General features: G+C 43.4%; 1 protein-coding gene and 1 long non-coding RNA gene across 2 annotated transcripts in view; one reads left to right on the top strand and one right to left on the bottom strand.

Annotated features, from left to right (window-relative positions):
* The window catches only part of FHIT (fragile histidine triad diadenosine triphosphatase), a 1,348,303-nt gene that overhangs the window by 13,769 nt on the left and 1,320,760 nt on the right, over window positions 1-13,774 (bottom strand). Inside the window, exon 9 of the mRNA XM_036331720.1 lies at window positions 8,643-8,749. Within this exon, the coding sequence (XP_036187613.1) occupies window positions 8,648-8,749 (102 nt within the window). The 3' untranslated portion in view covers window positions 8,643-8,647. The remainder of the gene's footprint in view (window positions 1-8,642; window positions 8,750-13,774) is intronic.
* The window catches only part of LOC118667931, a 134,856-nt gene that overhangs the window by 107,919 nt on the left and 13,163 nt on the right, over window positions 1-13,774 (top strand). The gene's annotated exons all lie outside the window — the stretch shown is intronic.

The raw sequence follows: 13,774 nt of genomic DNA, 5'->3' as shown, positions 1-13,774 counted from the left end.
CTATAAGAAGATGTTACCTGGGTATGGAAATGTAGGTTGGCAGTTATGTGCTCTCAGTTCTTTAAAGATGTCATTTCATGGTCTTCTGATTTTCTTGTTGTTGTTGTTGCTGCTTTTGGTCTAAATGTTACTCCTTTGAAAGAAAGTTTGTTTTTTAGTTTTTTTTCCCACCACTAAATCTAAGAACTTGTTCTTTGCCTTTCATTTTTTGCAGTGCTATGACGCGCCTGCTTCTAGATTCTACAACCCCGCTCTCGGTTCTGTGTGTTCTTAAATTTTTGGATTCGTGCTATTGCCAGTTTTGAAAAATTCTCAGATTCTCTTTTAAAATATAGCTTCCATAAGAACTGTTTTGAAAATTTAAATAAATATTATACTTTCTGTTTAAATGGAGCTCTCTTATATACTTTTCCACTTTCATTTCTTCATAGTTCATTCTGAATATTTTTATATGGCTCACCTTTAAGTTCACTATTTTTTGGCTCTAAAAAGTGAACTGCTAAATTCATTCTTTGGGTTATTACATTTTTCAGTTCTAGAATTTCTATTTATATTTTTTATATCATTTCTGTCTTTTTTATAGATTCCAGCTCTCTGCTGAAATTTTTTTTAAATCTTGCCTTTTCTATCCAGAAACAAAATAAACATAGTTGTTATAAAGGCTATGCCTTATAATTTCAATATTAGGTACCCTGTGATTCTACTTTTACTTGTACTGACTTGTCTCCTCATATGCTGTGATGTATGTGCATACACATATTCCTGTATTAGCATTCTATTTGAAAAAAAAATTGTAGAAATAATTTAAGATCTTGTATTTTCTTCCAAAGATGATTTTTTTTTCCCTTAGCTTCTGCCAGAAACTTAATGGGACACGTAATTTAGGATCAAGTAATTCAGTTCCTGGGATTAAGACTTTCTCAATTGCTCAGATGATTTGCAATTAGGCTGCAGTTGGTACCAGGGCTGGTTCAGATCTGGCTCATTCTTCTCCCAAGGGTGTCACTTTTTCAGACCTTTGTAATTCTACCCATGAATGGAGGGCTCTACCACTTACTGCTTTTGTTCTATCTGCCGCCACTAGACTCACAAATTACATCAGGGAAAAAGCAACCCCGCGTTAGGCTCCTTTCTCTCCAGGATTCTGTCCTCTTTTCCGTCTTGACTGCATTGTTTTGCCGCCTTGTTACCTTTCACAGACATTTTCTTATATTCTGTACGATTTTTCTAGTGAGCAGAGTCAAAGTATTTGGTCTGTTGGTAATAGAAGCAGAAGTCATTCTTTTCTTTTTTGGTGGTCTGGAAACTTCCTGCCCTATAGGTTTTATTCTTTAATTACCGATTAAACTAATTCTTGTAACCTGAACATTTACACAATTTATCATCTTTAAGATACAATATAAGTTATAGAGAAAATAATAAATCTACATCTTGGCATAGCTAATGGATAGTCCCAGTCTCCACTGCTCACCATTCATGATACATTGGAAGTAGTAGAATATACCGGAATGTCTTTTGGATCCTCAGAGAAGTATCCAATCCAAAAGAAGAATTCAGAGCCGCCTTTGCTAGTGCATTTCCTATCCAGTTTTGTGCTATCCTGATAAGAATCCTGGGATATAATCAAAATGCTTCTCACTGTGGTAATTCAGACATAGGGAAGGAAAGTGAGGCATGAAAGAGTGAAGTGTTCAAAGAGGAAGTTTAGTGGCAATGTTGATGAGGAACCACTTCGAATTATTTAAAAACATTTCCACTGATTGTAAAAAACAAAATAGCAGAGAATCCAGACACCATTATTAGGTGATTCCAGAATGCCTTTTTATACTGTAATTTGGTAGTGGATATGCCTGGTGCTTAGCACAATTCATTGGAAAACACATGTCTTTTTTGGGAGAGGACTTAATTTGTATAGAACTGTAATGTTCACCTGCCCAGCCTTTCCTTTTACAAGCACATTCTAGAGAGTTCTGTGTAAAGTTCAACATAGTCATTTGCTTTATAGGGGGCATTACCCGCCACTTGACTTCTCTTGATTACAGATTACTGAATGAGGCTGGCTCTAGTGGGGGAAACAAGGTTTGCCTTGTAATAGTGTTTCAAAGTGGTGATAGTGAACAAAAATAGTCAGGTCTGTTGTTTGGGGTCTGGGGAGGGCACAAAGAGGGTGGCAGGCACTCATCCCCCAAAGTAGTTGGATACAAAAAAGGAAGCCCTCACGATGGCTTCCCCAGCCCTCTCACTGACCCTTCATAGCTCCTGTCTCACCCATGAAGGAGAAAAGAAGGGAAAGAGGAAGAAGAAAGGGCACGTTACATGGAATTGGGCTGGCTTTTTTACTAACACCATTGGAACAAGCGGTTCCGATAGGATATTTTAATTCTCTAAATAGTCTCTCCTTAGTGTCTACCTACTTCAGTTTTTGAACTTTAGTTTGAAAAATAAGACACTCACAGTCTTCGCTGCTTACCATTCATGATAAATTAAAGAACATACTGCCGTGTCTTTTAGATCATCAGAGAAATATTAAAACCAGAAGGAACACAGTTTAGTGCTGCTTTTGCTAATGTATCCCAAATTGATTGACCAAGTGCCTACATGATAACTCACTTGAGGCCCCTGGAATGTCAAAACAATGCAGCACTAATATAAGAGATGGCTGAAGGACATTTTAGAAACAGGATGGCATGAATTGCATAAATACTAGCTATTATTAAAGGGCAAGTTACAGATTATTAAGGTGAATTTTCATAGCCTTTCTTCATATTAACTTCCCGAATGAATTACATAAATACTCGCTATTATTAAAGGGCAGGTTACAGATTATTAAGGTGAATTTTCATAGCCTTTCTTCATATAACTTCCTATGACCTCTCAGGGGGACTTTTTTCCACCACCCTCCTTTCTGGCAGAGACGAAGACAAAAAGAGAAAAATAATAGGGAGGGACAATACAGAGTGGAGAGAAGCCAGTAGAAAAAGAAAAAAAAAAGAGTGTTGGGAGTGGGTAGATATTTTTAGAAGGGTTTGTCATATGAGAGTATGCAGACTGGTGAGTGATAAAGTCTCCATTTCTGGAGATGAGATGAGGGTGAAGAAGAAGGTGATGATGGTGATGACAGGCTTTATTTCATTATCGTTTTGCATGATGCCAGTAAAGCTTGAAACTCTTAAAAATTATTTTTGGCACTTGGGTTGCACTTGTCAAAAAAGGATTCTGTGCTGATGGATCATGGAGTTCCAAGAGCCATAAGGGTTAAAACTAACTACAGGAAACTGGTCATTTCTACCAGGAGTTTAACTAGATCATCTCAACAGAACAGTTCTGTCTATTCTTTAGCCATCAGTGGCCTCTGGCAATCTTTTGTTGTTACTCCTCACCCAGGGACATTTTCCATTGCTTTTAGATAGAGTGGAAGGAAGAGAGAAAAAAAATATCAATGTGAGAGAGACACATCAAGTGGTTGCCTCATGCATACGCCCCTGACAGAGTTGGGGAATGAACTGGCAACCCAGGTATGTGCCCTTGACCTAGAATCAAATCCATGACCCTTTGGTTAGAGGGTCGACACTCTAACCATGGAGCCACACCAGCCATGGCCGCCTGTGGTTAACTTTTGTCTGAACTACTGGGCACATGTTAGAGAAAACTGGAAAGTACATTTAAAAGAATCAAACTAAACAAACTCATTTTGGAACTACCCATAGAATGTTTATTGAAGGTAGATTTTTAATATATAACTGGATGGCTATTCTTTCGGGCTATCATGAAATAATTCATTTAATGGGATATTAGATTTTGTTATTCTAAAGTCCCTAGGATTCCCAATTTAGGCCTTATGGACTTGATTTATCTAATCCAAATAATTGAGTCTGTAATTCCTTTCTACTGCAATTTGGTTCTATGAACACAGTCTACACAGTAAGAGGAGAGACAGCACAATCTTGTAGAGACATGAACAGGAGAGGAAGGGAAAAGCAACCCAAAATCTCTTTTCTTATTGTGTTTAAGATGATGGATCCTTATTTTGTAAAGAGCTTTTGAAGATACTAAAGTATCATTGGCCTTAAACAAGGAGTCTTCTCTTATACTGCATGCTAAAGAAAACCATTTTTTAAAATAAAAATCATTACCCAAGGATATGCCCATTGATTTTTAGAGAGAGGGGAAGGGGAAGAGATAGGGAGAAAGAGAAATATTGAGGTGTGAGAGAAACATGGATCAGTTGTCTTTTGCATGGGCCCCAATGGGGATAGAACCTAGGTATGCGCCCTAACAGGGAATTGAACCCATAACCTTTTGGTGTACAGGATGACACTCCAACAAACAAAGCCATCCGGCCAGAGCAAGAAACCCTTTTATCCTATCAATGTGGGGGTGGCTCAAAGAGTGTTGGTAAACACTTTCATTGGAATTGATGATACCCCCATTTGGGGGTTACCTAGTCGGTTTAAGATTGAACTGGTCAAGGAACTAAAGGTAATCCTTTGCCTCCTCAGAGAACAGTGGGAGTTATGATCCCTGGGCCTTTCTCCTTACAGGCTGCCTTGCTCACAGTAGACCTTCTTTGAGAAAGCTGAGGATTTTTCCAGGCTGGTAGGATAGATTTTGAAAGGTATAATTCAATGACCAGACACATACTCACTAAGCAAACCTGTTCTTCCTTGTCTACCTCAACTGTCCATGATTATGATATGTGTGGTCCAGTGGCTGAAATCATGGTGATTTTTCAAAAATGCCAGTGTCAACATTTTGCCTTGACAGTATATCTGTAACTACTAATAATGCTGTTTTGGGCTGACTCAGTTGCTTTGAAATTGCAAGGCTCTGTTATGAGTAAATGAGAGGCAACCAATTATCTATAAAATAATGCCTCGCACAGAGGAGAGTTTGATGAATTACGAATGAACTCTGCTGACACAACAGAGTATGGGAACCTGCCCTGCTCTGACTTTCCTTCAGAGCTACGGGCGATGCTTGCATATTTCACAACCAACACACCCCACTCACTTCCAACATGGGGTGGAAATGGCGGGGGAGACAACAAAACCTTCCCTCACTAGTACACACCTCATCACTTTAAAATTCAGTAGGAAATGTAACGTGGGTGTGTAGGGGCAGAAAAACCTAGTATTAAGTACCTAAATAACGAATGACTATGTTCCAGGAAGGGCACAAGATAAGGTAAAGAATGCAGACCCACTGTCATCTGATGTGATTTAGAACCCAGACTGAAAGAGCAATGGCAGAAGCCCCCTCCCACACTCAGCCCAGTGTGCGGGGAGGCAGCGCATCATTTCACCTACACAGAAGGCAGATAGTGAGTTCCAGGAACCAAGGGATTGCCAACCTCATCAGGGATCTGTCAGGTGGAGAGTGAGACAACTGCAGCAGCTTCATTCAGCAGCTCTTAGATAGCTGGCTTGTTCTCTGCACGGCACAGACAAGGTCTGTTTTCCTCTATTGTTTAAGAAACTGCAGTTCAAAGTAATTTTCTGCTAGGCAAGGGACACAGAGAAGGGCCAAAACCTCCTGCAGGTTGTAGCGGAGGATCAGAAGAATTCTTCTACAGAACTAACCTAACGTAGATGCCTTCAAGAGGCTGAGGAAACAGTTGATAGTATTGGAATGTTTGTCTTTGTGGTCCTATGGCAGTCCTGTCATGCAGAAGGTGAAGAGATTAGCTAAAGAACACAGATGCATAAGCCACAGACAACAAACAGTATGGTGATGGGAAGGGGGGAGGTTAATGGGGACATCAGTAATAGTGTCAACAATAACATTAAAGTTAAAAAAAGGAAACTAGGAGAAAAAAAGATATAGAACAGGATTGCTACTGACTGAATGATTTGCTAGGAATTTCCATACCAAACATTCAGCAGAGAGCAGCTTTTTGCCTATTATAGTCCATTTTCCTATTTAGGGCATCTCTGGGCATAGTTTGCACATTCTTCTTTGCCATGTGTTTGTTCTTAAGGAAGACTAATGGCAAAGAGAGTGTGAAGGTCAATCCCTAAACACTTGGCCTCCCAGGAGAAGGGGTGGTTGCAAACAGATCCCATCAGCCAGGACATTGAGTGTCCCCGTGGGAGGCAATGGGCGTGGTGCAGACCTTCCTGCTGCTGTCCTCCCACCAGGGACAGGAGGGCCTCTACTCCCTAGGGAAGCTGACCCTAGCTTTCCCACACGTGACTCATCTCCCCCACACACCTGGTCAGAGACATGGGGAGCACTGGCCTCGGGGCTGGAGCAGGTCTGGAGTCATGTTAGTCTTTAAAGTATGGGTATGTCCAAATATTGCACGACAGCCCAATTTATTAACAGATTCAGAAGTTCAAGGAACTCTTTACCACTGTATAAACATTGGGTGTATAGATGCATTTTCAAAAGGGGGGGGTAGGTATCACAGAGCCAGGTGGATCAACTCACTGAGCAGGTTTCCTGAACAAAACGGTGCCTTTCCCCTCTGTAAAGAGAGGGACATGTAGGCCCCTTATACAACAGGAAATGATGTTTACTAGTTGTGTCTATTGGGCAACCCTCATCACCCATCCGACTGCCCAGAAAACAGGAGGGGATTTGTTTGGTCTGTAAACAAAAGCCCTTAAAGAGAGAAGTTCATGCTAGTTAATTTCAAAACTCACACACTGTGCAATCGCTTGTATAACAAGTTAAGGTAACAACCTTTCTGGTGAGACTTCTAAGGCACAGGATTCACCTGGTAGGCAGGAGATGCTAGGCCTCAAGGCAAGACAGAAGCAAAAAGGGACAAAGCATACTGGGAACTTGGGTGAGCAGTCTAAATCCTCTCGAAGTGTCTAGGAGCACATGGTAAGACAAAGCCCTCCAATGCAGCAAGCCTCGGGGAAAGCCTAGAGCTTTCTTGCCATTACACAGGAAACCCAGACAGAAGGAAAGCCAGCCTAGGAAGCTGACTCTGAGGCATGTCACCCCATTCGGACCGGACGTTCCAAAATGACACACGCTTTGAGAAGAGGACAGAAGGAGGATGGCAGGCATGCCCCTAGGCCTGTGTTCTTAGGTAAACTAGCTTGATCCTAAAAAGAAAGAAATGAGGAGGTGAACGGGTGAGAATGAAATATCAAAGACAGCTTCTGCTAGCACTACACGCTGTCCCTTCAGGCAATCCAGTGCTGAGCTGACAAGCCAGTGGCCTGGGGGAATGAAATCAGCTTTCCAGAATGCAAGGGCCTGAGCACGCCCATGGTAAGGAAGGAGCGGTAGTTAAAACTGCATCTTCCAGTAATCAGAACACTTTCAAAGTGTGTGTGTGTGGGGGGGGGAGCTATCAAGTGCACATACACTTGAAACTAACTGAAAAGGGCTTACTTTACAAAGTAAAAAGGAAATAAATGAATGCGTTTTCTAGCCAAAATTCATGATCACTAAGTGGTTGATTCCATTTTATATAATTCAGTTGCTACTAGTATTTGTCCACTAATTGTATTTAATTAGTACCTGACGTATTTCAACAGGTTATAATATAAACACATTTACATAAAACCAGATGAAAAAAACAATCTAAGGAGGTTTAACAGGGGTGCCAGATAGAATACAGGATGTCCAGCTCAATTTCAATGTCAGATTAAACAACAAATTATTTTTTCATCTAGGTGTATGTATCCCAATATTTCATGACAACCCTATTTAGTCATTAATTTCAGAAGATCCATGATCCCCTTAACATTATATAAAAATTTGGTGTTTATATGCATTCTTAGAAGGAGCTTGGCTATAGATTTCTACCAGCATCTGAAATCTATGATCTCCTCATGGTTAAATACCATTAATGCAAAACATCATTCTCACTGTGGCCTTTCCCTGTGGCCTGAGCTTCCTAGCAGCCCAAGCTACATGGAAACGCAAAGGGTGATTTACCAACCAGCAGCAGGAGCAGAGGCGTGGCTGACCTGGTCTGGAGACAGCTGGTCCACAGCACCTGTCAGATGGACAGGGGGATTGTGGGCCTTGAGCCTAAGGATGCTGTGACTCCCTTAAAGGATTTTAACCTCTTAGACCAGTGGTCCTCAACCTTCCTAATGCCGCAACCCTTTAATACAGTTCCCCATGCTGTGGTGACCCCCAACCATAAAATTATTTTCGTTGCTACTTCATAACTGTAATTTTGCTACTGTTATGAATCGTAATTTAATATCCGATATGCGGGATGTATTTTCATTGTTACAAATTGAACATAATTAGAGCATAATGATTAATCACAAAAACAATATGTAATTATATGTGTGTTTTCTGATGGTCTTAGGCGACCCCTGCGAAAGGGTCATTCGACCCCCAGGTTGAGAACCGCTATCTTAGACAATCAGGTTTGAGTTACAAACTATCTTGGGCTGCTTTGTGAAAACTGGATTGGAGAAGAGCAGGATCAGAGAGGAGGAGACAGGAGAGAGGTGAGGGTGGGCTGGCAGGAAGAGAAGAGACAGGAGAGGGGACTCACAGGATGGCTTAGGCCTTAGGAATCGGGGTTTCCTTACTCTGGCCTCTCTGTCTTTTGCAGCCACCAGCCTAGAATATTGGTGCAGCTGCTTTTCTACATCCCCAACCTGCACAGGGAGCCCCGGGGCCCTTGGAGGGTCTCTGTGGGGAGGAGGTGGAGCCTTTACCTGCGTCACTGAAAGTAGGCCCGCAGTGCCGCGGCTTCTGCTGCCATTTCCTCCTCTGATCTCCACAGGGCTGGGGAGTCCACTCCCTCTTTGTCATGTGTCTGGAGCTTTGGAGAAAAACAACAACACAGAATTAGCTCTAATGGATCCTTGAGATCTCCTTGAACAAGTGCTGTGGGGCAATTGAACAGAATTGCAAATCATAGGCTGGGAGGTGTGGGTGTGTGTCTTTTAATTGCCTTGGTTGCCAAAATTTGAATATGGGGTGGTTTCATGTATAAAATCACATTTCCAGCATTTGCAATAAAATAACCATATTAGGCTGCTGTTTGGTGTGTGAGAACATGGGCCCCTTCCCATGCTCCACCTCCCCGCTTGCCCTGGGGGAACACGATGAGGGCCATCAGTAAGTGGACTGGCCAGCTCCTCAGTCAAGAAACGGCAGAGAAACAGCTAGCTAGCATTTCGGTCTCACACAGCTTATGTGCAAGCAGGCCCCCTCCCGCAGCAGGCCCTGTTTTCTGTGCTCTGTATAACCTTGTGCTGAAAAGGCCTGGGTTGTGGAAAATCTCCCTGGCTGGCCACCTCCGGCGCATCGCGCACGTAAATCCTAATCCACCCACGTCTTTGACAGCCAGCCCTTGGGTTATTTCTTTGGCATTGGCAAGCATTATGCTGAGGTTCTCTCACAGCCTGCCTCTTTGCCTAACACAGGAGGGCCTGTTCTCTGCTTGGAACTGTCTACCGGGATTGGGTAGAGGAGTCACAGATTGAGGGGCATCCTGCCATTTATAATCCCCACAAGACACTAATTTTCTTTTTCAGCCCTCATTCATTCATTCATTCGTTTCATTTACCAGGCATGGAGCTTGCTGCCTGCCATTATCATTCCTCTCATCTGGCCTGGATTTACCTACCACTTTCTGTGCCTTAGCCTCTCTTATACGAGCTTTGAGCAGTATTGTTCAGTGAACCAAAATAGCCCAAGCACATTTACGGTAATAATACAAGGGCCATGAGTACAGAGTAAGAAATAAGAGTATGTCTATTAAAAGAGGCTTCAAGCAGGTAAACAGTAAAAAATTAAATTAGGAAACATCAAAATATTAACAACTGATCTTAGTTGAATCATTTAAAAATCCTCTTCAGATGCCCATATTTCTTTAAAAAATATCTTGTGTATGTCTCAGATTTACATATAGAGTGGATAACATTTCCATTCTATCAGAGAGAGGGGCTGTTCTCAGAACTCTCCATTTGAACAGCTCAATTTTCCCCTTAATGTCCTACTGCAATTCAGTTTTATTAACTAAATCCATTATTCCTGTGTGAGACTCTATACACCACAAAATGCTGAAGGTATAACTTCTTCACAGACTGCAGTGTAGTATTTTGTGTTAAGCCATTTGAGGAGAGTGAGGCAAGTTATTTAAGAGCATCAATGATGGTTAGTATTTAGGATGTGAAGGGCAGTGCCTTTGGTATGTATTATTTCATCTTGCATTTCATTGAATCCTGACAATAACCCATATACCAGGCAGGAACTATTGAGCTCCATCTTGCCAAGGAAGAAGGTGAGGTCCCCAGAGGTGCATTCTCCTGTCAGAGATCACCTAGCGAGGCAGTGGAAGCACCAGTGTTGTTCCCAACAACTGATTTTGCCTGTTAATCCACCCTTGAGGAACTCCAGGGCCACCCACGCAGACTGTTCTACACACCCTGCTCTACCCAGCAGGTGCATTTGCCCAAAAGTCCGCTCCTTCTAAAATAATCTTGCTGACTCAGCAAAAACTCTACCAACGAAAATAGTGGGATTTGCTGTTTCAGTGATTGGCCAAATCACTCTAAATCTGACCCAGAGACCCCCACCCTGGCCGCTGGCAGCAGATGGAGAAATTGCCCCATTATCTGAGAGCAAACTTTGCTACAGAAGGAAAACAGTGAGGGGACAATAGCCCAGCTCTGCAGCTGAGCTATCTTTCCACCCAGGGGTAGCCTTCCCCTAAATGAGGTTCATTAGCATATAACCAGGCCACAGATATGTTTATGAGGGTCATGGATCTTCCCTTCAGAATCTGGCTGCCAGCACCCTGGTTTTACATCTTGCCACATAGATTTAATTCTCCTTCGTGGAAGAAAACCACATTAAGAAGTCATTTCCTCCCTTGCAGAGGCAGATCTGACACAATTGCTACAGGCGAGTCAAACTGCATTGCCATTTTTCTACTCAAGAACTAATTTTCATTTTGATACCAGCTTTAGATCTGTTATAAATCCATCTAGTAACAATTCAGTAGGATGACAAAGAACAATGCAAAGCTCAGAAAATATGGTCTTCCCACTTCTGGCTCCGCCATCGGAAGACACAGAAATCAAGCATTTAAGTGGCCTCATCAGTGTGGATCATACCAGATGAATCCAAATAATTTAGAGCTGGCAAACGTTAATGACTTTCTAATTATTAGGCGACCGTCTGTTATTGACATATGCCTTACAGATGGCAACGTTGTGCCAATGCTTAGAAGTTGTTTACGGAAAATAGGAAATAAGTACAACAAAAACAACTCATATTTGCAAAGCTCTGTTGTACGTGGTTTTTAAAACTGGGAGGTTTCCCCCCTGAATGCCGCGAGGCAAGCCTGTGGCTTTCTTTAGATCGTCCACGCTCAGGACTTTGGAGGGTTAGCTGTAGATTCTTGCAGTTTGGTGTGTTTTCCCCGCCCACCTGCTGATGGCCTGATGGACTGGTCACTTCAGGCCTGCTTGTTTCCTGGTCTCCACACAAAGATCCAACACAGTCATGGCTTCAGTCACAGTGCCAGTGGAAGGACTGGGACTTGGAGAAAGCCTGTATTTCAGTGGAGTGGACAGAAGGAGGTGCCACAAAGAGCAAAGAGATTGATTTTGATGATGTGGCTGCAATAAACCCAGAACTCTTAGAGCATCTTCCCTTATATCCGAAGGATAATCTGCCCCGGCAGGTGAATGTAACAAAACAAACACGCACATCAGTCAATCCACAGTTCCTGCTCCAGAGGAAGGTCTCCGAAGCCACTCCCTGGTGTCCATTCCCTCAGTGGTTCACATCCAGACTCAGGAGAATGAATGGAGTGGAGCTGCCCCTGCAAGTCCCCGCAGCAGCGAGGAGGTCAGTGTGCAAAGGCTGTGAGCTCAGTGCAGAGGAACTCATGTATTGTGAAAACAACTAATAAAGAGGTAATATGCTAATTGACCATTACACCACCACAAGATGGCAACACCCACAGCCAATAAGAGGGAATATGCTAATTGACTGCCACACCTTTACAAGATGGCAGCGCTCAATCCCCTCAGACCTGCCTCATCCAGCCTAAGTCCCCCAGTCCCCTCAGCCCCGCAGGGGAAGGCAGTTAGGGGCGATCATGCTGGCAGGGGAGAGTTAGCCATCAATCAGGCTGACAGGTGAGTCGTTAGGAGCCAGCAGTCCCGGATTGTGAGAGGGATGTCCGACTGCCAGCAGGGACACCACCTCCCCCCGTGCATGAATTTCATGCACCAGGCCTCTAATGGGGAAAATAAAGAATGAGCAAGAAGAGAAGGCCCACTCTGAAATGAGAATAAAGCAAGCTCAGGAGTATGACAGCAGCTTTCCAAACGGGGACTTTGCCCAGATGATTAAAGATTTTCAGGCTGCTTTGGGTGGTCATCCACTTACTCTGCTGATCCTGTCGAAGAGCACAGCATATGCGTCTGTGTTAGGAAACACCCGTGGAATAAACAGGGATTGGCCAAGAAAGACATGGATGTGATTTCTAGCAAGTGTATCCCCTTTTACATGAGCCCAAGTTAGAAGTGGAATTAACAAAGGGTCTGGAGATCCCAACGTTCTGCTTTGACTTTGCACTTGATGAAACGGCTTCAAATGAAGTCGTCTGTAGGTTCATAGTAAGGCCCCTGGTACACACGATTCCCCAAAGGGGGAAGTGGCAAGACCCATCCTCTGGGAGGAGGCTTTTCTGGGGAAGCTCAGATGCTCCTTGGGGTTGTCCTGGCTCTGAGGAGAGGGAGGAGCCTTTAGTCCAGAGGTTCTCAACCTGTGGGTCAAGACCCCTTTGGGGGTCGAACGACACTTTCACAGGGGTGGCCTAAGACCATCGGAAAACACATATATAATTAAATATTGTTTTTGTGATTAATCACTATGCTTTAATTATGTTCAACTTGTAACAATGAAAATACATCCTGCATATCAGATATTTACATTACGATTCATAACAGTAGCAAAATTAGTTATGAAGTAGCAATGAGAATAATTTTATGTTTGGGGTCACCACAACATGGGGAACTGTATTAAAGGGTCACAGCATTAGGAAGGTTGAGAACCACTGCTTTAGTCTGACTCTGGCTGTGGCCTGCCACCCATGCCCTTGGTCTGGGCACTAATCTGTCTTGTACTTTTAAAAAGTTTCTGGAACCTCCTCCTTCCTTGCTGTTTTTTTGAGATCCAAGAGGATCCCTGCTGTTTTGTGTTTGTACATTGTGTCTAACAACAAAGCAAGAGGAAAAAAGACACCATGCTCCACCCTGTCTGCTCACGGGAATCACAGAAAGAACTTTAAAAACTGCTGATGCAGGCTCCTCCCCAGGGATTCCCATTTAATTGGTCTGGCGGCAGCCTGGGTTTGGGAATTGTTTTCAAATTTCTCAGGCAATGCCACTAAGATGCACTTAACTGTTGAGAGGCAGTAGGTTTGGGGGAAACCGTCTGTGTATGTAGATAGAGCCGTGCACATAAGGAACTGAAGCATTTGTCTTTAGCCTCCTGCTGGCGGCCCTGCCAACAGGTTTGAGGCTGTCCTTTGCAGACTCGCTGCAGCCTGCTTTGTCCTGCATGCGCCCTGTGAGAGGAGAGCCTGGGCCACAGGCCATGCCCGCAGCCCCGGACACTGATCTAGCTCAGAAGCCTTGGAATGGAGTTTTGGTCTCTGCAGGAAAAGGGACCCTGGGGAAGGTCCTGGAAGAGCCACCCAGGTGACTTGGAAATGAACATTCTGCGGTTTGGAGTCGAGTTCTGCTTTCCTGAGGCAACCGCAGAGCCTGGTGGCCAGAAGCCATTGCCTGGCTCACTGGGATAGGCCCTATGATCCTAAGCA

The sequence above is a fragment of the Myotis myotis genome, unplaced genomic scaffold (assembly GCF_014108235.1).
Source record: "Myotis myotis isolate mMyoMyo1 unplaced genomic scaffold, mMyoMyo1.p scaffold_m19_p_13, whole genome shotgun sequence".
Taxonomy (NCBI): Eukaryota; Metazoa; Chordata; class Mammalia; order Chiroptera; family Vespertilionidae; genus Myotis; species Myotis myotis.
This window is presented reverse-complemented; position numbering and strand designations above follow the sequence as displayed.